General features: G+C 41.3%; 1 protein-coding gene across 1 annotated transcript in view; it reads left to right on the top strand.

The window, feature by feature from the left end:
- Nucleotides 1-385: 385 nt before the first annotated feature.
- Nucleotides 386-8,031, top strand: part of LOC134542568 (cyclic nucleotide-gated cation channel beta-1-like) — a 67,014-nt gene continuing 59,368 nt past the window's right edge. Inside the window, exons 1-2 of the mRNA XM_063386939.1 lie at nt 386-690; nt 6,912-7,159. Of these exons, the coding sequence (XP_063243009.1) occupies nt 609-690; nt 6,912-7,159 (330 nt within the window). The 5' untranslated portion in view covers nt 386-608. The remainder of the gene's footprint in view (nt 691-6,911; nt 7,160-8,031) is intronic.

Here is an 8,031-nt window from a genome sequence, read left to right as displayed (position 1 = left end):
AAAAGATTCCACCATGTCACCACCGTGAGACACTTCAGGTGTCTCATGTGATTATGTTTAGTGTTTATTATGTTTCATTATAATTTTAACATAATTTTTTTAAGTAATGTTTTTATATTTATTTTTATATACGCCTTTACTAGTTTTAGTTAATATTTAATCAAGTACTGTGGTTTACCGTGCGGTCATTGGCCCCTACTGAATGGACTTGTCCACGCATGAGAGAGGGGGAAATTAGCGGAGGGGGGTGGTTGACGTCACGAAGTGTGACGTATGCGGCGAGCGGACAGTTTGGACTCGGTGCAGGTGCAGTCGCAGTCAAGTCGAGAGAAGCTTGCGGGCGGGGGAGTTGCGAATATGGTTACCCCGGGGTAACTCCGTGCGTAGGAGTTGGGACACGACCCACTTTTCGGTATGAACGATTAACCATGGACAGTGCTACGCGGAGTTATCGTTGCCGCGGCCCGCATCAGCTGCATTATATTTTGGATAACCTGTAATGTACGGCAACGTATTTCGCATCAACGATTTTAAACTTTTTCGCAAGTCGCGAGTGTAAATCCACCACGCCCCGAAGTGCGTCGACCGGCGCCATTTGACTGTGCAACATGGTCGTCTACGCCCAGTCTACAGCCCGGGTACCCGAGGCGCTACAGTTTGGTAAATTTCTACGGCACGGCGAGCACCAATGTAAGTAAAACTTTCATTTATTAATGGTGAAAGAAGAGGTTGTTTTTCGGACGGTAGCCAAGATTTCGTGTGGACTCTCCCCCTCCCCTCCCTCGCGCGGCGATGGACAGACTTAGACTCATGCGATGGCAAGGTTTTTTGTGCCGCAGCTAACGTGATCGCTACGGCCGGGCGTCACGTATAGCATTTGTAAATTTTATGTCGTTTTTCACATATTTTTTTTTTTTACTTCTCTGTGGTTCATGTATTCTAATTTATCGGGAATAAATTTAAATGTTTGCATATAATGTAATTGTCTTGAACGCTGCAATAACCTACTGCACACCCAATCTAACTTGTAATTTAGTTTTGCGTCTCTACTGCGTTTACGCAAGTGACCTTGGCGAAGTCAAGGTTAGCGGGGTTGAAAAATAATGCTTGTAACTGGCGGTGCAGGTAGAGATGGACGTGGGCTGTTTGCCCCCGCACGGGGTAATTTTTTACACCCCACAACCGACATATTGAAAATCCGTAATAAAACTATTTTATAATGGGAAAAGATTTAAAATTTATTTTAAAAATTGAGTTAATAAATTAAAATAAAATATTAATAAAAACGCATTTATGTCATTGAGTCATCGGTTTGAACCCGGCGAGGTCATTCGATTAAAAATGGCAACAGATCCTTCCTCCATGGAAGCCACCAGCAGACTGACCTCCCACCTCTAATGCCAAGGTAGAGATATCGCCAGCTAGTGTGATGTCATGTCCGCTAATGTTTTCGTCTGATGGAGGACGTCATATTATTTCAGTATGCTAGAGTGTACTACCACCATGATAGTTGAATTTTTCCCCACTAGAGTGCAGTAATTATTTATTGACAGAGCACTCGCCATCTAGAAATTTGGACGCCATCTTGGAAATTCGTATAAACCAAGTGTCTTCTTACCACGAGACCAGGTAATGAACAATATCAGACGTAGAGTCCAGACATTTCCGAACCTCAAGAATTTCTTCGTCGATAGCTAATATAAAATATTTTAAGCAGTCAATATTAAGTCTTCGAACTGTCAGACCTAAGTAAAGTTAAAACCAATTACAATTATTTAGACCAACAGAACATGCTTTACGCTTGTTAAAGTACCAAGAATTCCTGAAAATTGTTTAAACAAGATCAAGAGGTTTTTAAAGAGTAAATATTCAGAGCTACTACAGATTTGATTATGCGCATTTAACGAATCGACAAACATTTAACAAAAGAAAAGAACACACTGTACACACACTGGACGCACAGTTCACACACAGTAAACGCACTGGACGCCTAGTACACACAATAGACACACTGGACGCACAGTATGCACACTGAAAACGCAATGAACCTCTGTAACACACACATTTAACTGAAAGGACGCACATTCGAAAGCACAAATCAACGAAAAGGAAGCACAATCAACCAAAATGAAGCACAATTGGAAACACATTTCACAAAGAGGAAGCATACTCAGAACACATTCGACGAAGAGGAAGCACAATCAACGAAAAGGAATAATAATCAATGAAAAGGAAGCACAATTAAAAGCATATCATAGGAAAGGAAGCACAATTAAAAGCATATTATAGGAAAGGAAGCACAAGCGAAATTCAAAGAGGAAGCACAATCAACGAAATGTGAGCACAATTGGAAACCCAATAATAGAAAAGGAAACACATGTGGAAGCACAATCATCAAAAAGAATGCACAATTATAATCACAATCATAGAAAAGAAGCACAATTTGAATTACAATCATAGAAATTAAGCACATTTTAGAGCACAACCGACGAAAAGGAAGCACAATCGGAAGCACAATCAACAAAAAGTAAGAACAATAGAAAGCACGATCATAGAAATTAAGCATATTTTAGAGCACAATCGACGAAAAGGAAGCACAATCGGAAGCACAATCAACGATAGGAAGCACAATTGGAAGGACAATAAACGAAAAAGAAGCACAATCAACGAAAATTAAGTACAATCAACGAAAAGGAAGCACGTTCGACAAAGAGGAAGCACATTCAACAAAAATGAAGCACAATTGAGAGCTTAATCAACTAAAAGGAAGCACAATCGGAAGCACAATCAACGAAAATGATACGTTCTAAGCAGTAAGATACGATTATCAAGCTTCACTACGTACATTGAACTAAAGGGACGTACATTTTTCACTAACTCAGTAGGATGCGATTGCCAATTTTACGATAGTATATAATGCCTCCATCAGTCATTACCTCAAAGCATCTTTTCATTCTTAAAGTTATTGGCCCCAACAGTCGTCGTCTCCATCAGTCTTTGGCTCCAACAGTCTTTTGTCTCCAAAAGTCTTTTTGGCTTCAAAAAGTCTTAGGCCTAACTGCTATTTGGCTACTAGAATAGGAGGCAATGAAGCTATGCACTACAGGACTACAAGACGGCGAGGCTACAAGGATACGAGACTACTTGTCTCTAACTGTCTTTGACTGAGAGTTTATTTATCTCATGCAAAGGGACATGTTGTAAGTAGTCTCAATTCTTGCCACCAGATGACGCAAAGTGTTTTATGTAGGTAAATATTTATTTATTTTATGGGGGATACGGGATGATCAATAATGATCGGAAAAGAAAATAGGCTTCGCTAGACACCAAGGAGAAGGAAGTTTGTCTTGCATGTTATTGCTTCTCAGCTGTCTCAAAGCATATCATTTGACTGAAAAATGGATGTTTCTTGTTTGAATTCCATCTTATAAAAATATTTTCATTTAAGTAATTTGGTAGAAGAATTTCACAATTTAATGTAACTAAAAAAATTGCATGTCTCAATACGAAAGAAATTAATTATGCAGAGCTGGATTCCTCAGAAATAACCAGAAGCACGTGGGAAAACCACAGGAATGACCAGAAGCACTTAGAGAAACCACAGGGTAATCAGAAGCACATAGAGAAAACCAATTAAATTTTTTTAGGAATAACCAGGAGCACACGGAGAAAACTAACGCACATTTTCCTTAATTTCAGAAAATCACATAAGAAATAAAAAATAACATAATATAAAAAATTATAATTAAAATAATAAAAAACCTAAAATCAATGAAAAATTACAAAAACAGCTTCTGCCAGCTTGTGAACTTCTCCTTTGTTGAGCAACGATAGAGTTCTAGTATCAACCACACTACTTACAAGTTCCTTTGCATGAGATAAATTAACTCTCGCAGCTGAATGGATTCAGAGGGGAGTCAAAGACAGAGCCAAGACGTCTCGTAGCTAATAGACTTGTAACCTCGTAGACTTGTAGCCTAGTAGTATTGTAGTCTATTAGTCTTGTATTCATTTAGTAGCCTCCTATTCTAGTAGCCAAATGGCAACTAGAATTGTTTTAAAAATTTTAAATTTTTTCCCAGTTATTTTATAAGTACAGATTTTCAATATGGTGGCCATCATGTCACAATCCAATATGCAATAGTGTTTTTAATAAAACTATTATTAATATTTTTTGTAAATTTTCTAGCATAAAAATACGAATTATCAAGATGGCGGCCATAATGTTGATTTCAATGGTGATGTCATAATTCAAAATGTTGGAAAGTTATAGAAAGCAAAATGGCGGTTTTAAAAATGGCAGTAAGTTCTAGAAAACAAAATGATGGAATCAAAGATAGTGGATCCAAGATGGCCACTGTGGTCAAGTTCAAAGGTCAAGGTCACCCAAGAAGTGCCTCTGTGACAATACAATCCCAAATGGCAGACATTGGCTCCATATCCACAGACTGCAGCCTAGGTCATTATGCCCTATTATATACTACTAATGTTATAAAATATATAATTTAGTGAGATGTATTGTAAATTTAATGGTACTAAATATCTACCATAAAATAAGTCTTTTCTTTTAATGTGTTAGGTATATTTCTGCTTGAAATGTTTCTTTAGTGTCAGGGCAAGAATGGTCGATAAAATTACTTAAAATGCTATTAGATAGGGAATGGTGCCATGTCCAGGTACGACTAAATCACACAGCAGGAGTGGGCCTGACCCTGCGGGGAAGGTGATGCGCTGTTGCCGGCTCTAGTATCCGAGACATGATCCAACAGGTTCGCGGAATGGGTGCAAGGATGCAAGGGTAGATAGCCTCTACGCACCAAGTGGCAATCCTTTGCCTCCACGTGGGCACCGCTGTTGGGGGCGAATCGTCGTGACTATGTTGGGATGGGTAGCCTCAACCTCTAGTCATAGCATCGCCTTAACTAAAGAGGTCAATGCCGGGCATAACCCTGCCTCAGTTGCATCCTCAATTGCATGTATGGGACTAGATATAGTGAATTGGCTGAATCTGCGGGCAACAGCAGATATGTTTGAAGCCTTTCTGGAGGGTTCGACTGCCGAGCCTCGGTGTTTTGGTCCCAAGGGCCCTATAGTGGATGGATCAGGCCTATGGTAATGGACGGACAGAGAATCGCGCCGGCGTGTTCGGGGGCACCCGGGCTTAAAAAAGAGCTGTAAACCACTTAACTAGGTGCGATACGTTCCCCTAGTCCAGGGTCGGGGGAGGTACCGGGGTATCCCCGAGGCCCTCCAGCCCACGCACGACCGGAGTGTCATGTCTAGCCAGGGCTTTCTGCGGTTGCCGCCGGATGAGTGCAGACACGTCCGGGCCTTAACGGGCTTTAAGCCTGTCGGGCCGAGGTGCGGCAGGTCGGAGGGTAGTCCGAGGAGACGAGGACATCCAGTGGAGTGACTCTGAAGAGTGACGGTAGGCTAACTTGTTGGCGAATGGTCTCGTGCCACATAGATGCCAAGTTGGTAAAAGCACTGGAATAATCCATTAAAGAGTGAATAGTGTACTGCTGAGTTTTTCTCCACGGCCTTGGATTCTGATTGGGTATGACTCGTACTTGGTAGTGGTACTCCGATCGCTTGAAGCAGGCTCCAAGGGTTCCCTAGCCTGATGCGGAGTCGACGTGTTGAGCGACGAAATAGCTCCGGTACTAACCTGGACAGCTAGCAGAGGTTGGATAGGCCACCACCGGACCTCGGGTTCACTGGGTGTTTTGAGGGGTCCCAGTGTGATGTGGGAGGTCGGGGTAGGCGCCAGCAGTGCTCAGGACACAGCCAACTGTCTGGTCAGCTGAGTGAGGCAGGGGGCTGAGGTGATGACTTATGTTAAGCTGAGGCTCTAACACCTTCCTGATCTTAGGAGGGAGTAATCCCTTAACAGCTCTGTCATAATTTACTTTTTCTGGAATTAGTAAAAGGATATGTAAGCCACTCTCATTCTACCCTTAAAGGGCCCACATATGGGAGGACTGGTGGAGGATGCCGACCAAAAGGTTGGAACAAAGCTATTAGTTAAGGGAAGAGTTTTTTGTGGGAGAGGAGTACTGACACGTATGCTGACTACGTCAAAAGAGTGAGTGCATACTTGGGACGCATCACTCCTTGCAGGACTGTGTGGAGGGGATAGTGGATAGGATGATAGAGAAGGGGAGGACAATTTCTGATAAATACAACTAATGGCTGAAATCAAGCTTCCATTTTATGGGAACAGCTATTAGTTATTTCCACGTGTAAGTTCCAAGTTGTTATGAAAAAAATTACTTAAATTAATGTGTTGCTGACTACATATAAATTATATTTATATGTATACCAAAATAAACAAAAAATTTAATTATTTTTTTTTTTGGCAAAATATTTATCCAACCATACGACAAAATCAATTATTGATAACCAAAATACCTCTAGATTATATGTACAAATGTTTTGAAAATAGCTTAAGGCCTTAAGGCCAAAATATTTCAGTATATGTTTAGGGAAAAAAGTGAGTATGTTAAGCTAAGTAAATTTAAAAAAACGGGCAAAACCAAGTTATTTTTCATTTGAACAGCTTGTAAAATGTTTATTATAATACGTGACACCGCATGAAATGTTCCCGTTATAGGTTTTCCGTATGTGTCGTAGCTGTTCGGGATACCCATCTATGAATGTGTTCGTGCTACCAGGCACTCTGCAAGAGAATTTTGGCTGCTGCCAAGCATTTTGTAAGACTCAGGGCTGTCATGGAAACGTTTCCAGGCATATTGTGAGTATTGTAAACGTTCACATTGACGAAAGTTTTCCTGCAGAAAGGCAATATTTTAGTGTTATGGCTGTTTATGGTAACGCTGTGTAAAAATGTTTATTGTTGTCGCTCTTGGTGGTAATAACACGTGAACTTGGACTGTATGTGTTGTCACCAGGCACTCTGTACGTGTCGTGGTTGTTCGTGGTGACGCTGTGCTTCGTGTACAACTGCTGGGTGATCCCCCTGCGCTGCACGTTCTCCCAGAACACGGGGGCGTGGCTCGCCCTCGACTGCTCGGCCGACCTCGTGTACCTGCTGGACCTGACCCTCGTCAAGCCCAAGATGTCCTTCCTGGACGACGGCTTCTGGGTCAAGGACCCGGTCCTCACCAAGAGGAACTACCTGAGGAATACTCAGTTCAAGGTACGCATACTATTACTTAACACCTTCTTCATTTAAATGAAATTGTTGTGCATTATTACAAGACACTTAACTTCCACTGCAATACCTCTGTCTGAAAACTACAATCAGTGTTCACATATGAGCATACTGCAAATGGCCACTAATGTTTTTTTTATAAGTATCTATGTTATAAACCTTTTTTTTAGCATATTAAAAGAAATTCCTGCAGTTCAAATTGAAGAAAATTTTGTTTTCTCTTCCCTAAAGTAACTGAATAATGTTATTTCTTCCTAGATGATTAAACAAATAAAAAATAAGAAAATGTACAATCCAATACACAACCAGGTTTTAAGCAGCAAACGGGAAACGACACACAGGATCCACCACATGTTTGTCTCGACAAATGCTTCAAGGCCCTCCCCTCTCCCCCTAGTCCAGCCACTCGTCACCTCCATATGACAGTAGGTGTTCTTCTTCATTGACATAGCCTTCCACTTTCCTCTTTTCCACCCCCTCTTCTTCTCTTGATAACTAGCGCACCAATTACAGGTTCCCTCGGCCTTTGAGGCTACCCAGTGTTCTCCAAGAGCATGTGACCACGCTCTTTTGACCAATGGCATCTCTGTCCATCCGTAGCTCTCCAAGATGGTGTTGAACAAAGGTGGTGATTGGCTGGAGGGGGATGATCACGTGACTACCTAGTTTTAGAAGTTTGGAGATGGTGGGCTTAGTACAGGTATTGTCATGTAGATAATCAAATAACTTGTGGCATTGAAAGTCTGTGATGCTGATGCCCTAACAGTAGTTGATGGCAAAGGCTGTATGTCGCAGCGTTTACCTAGGACTTATTGCACGAGCCCAAAAAATAATTATATAATCTTCCATGCTTTCTT

The sequence above is a fragment of the Bacillus rossius genome (genome assembly GCF_032445375.1).
Source record: "Bacillus rossius redtenbacheri isolate Brsri chromosome 9 unlocalized genomic scaffold, Brsri_v3 Brsri_v3_scf9_1, whole genome shotgun sequence".
Taxonomy (NCBI): Eukaryota; Metazoa; Arthropoda; class Insecta; order Phasmatodea; family Bacillidae; genus Bacillus; species Bacillus rossius.
The sequence above is the reverse complement of the archived record's forward strand: the minus strand, read 5'-3'. Positions and strand labels throughout refer to the sequence as shown.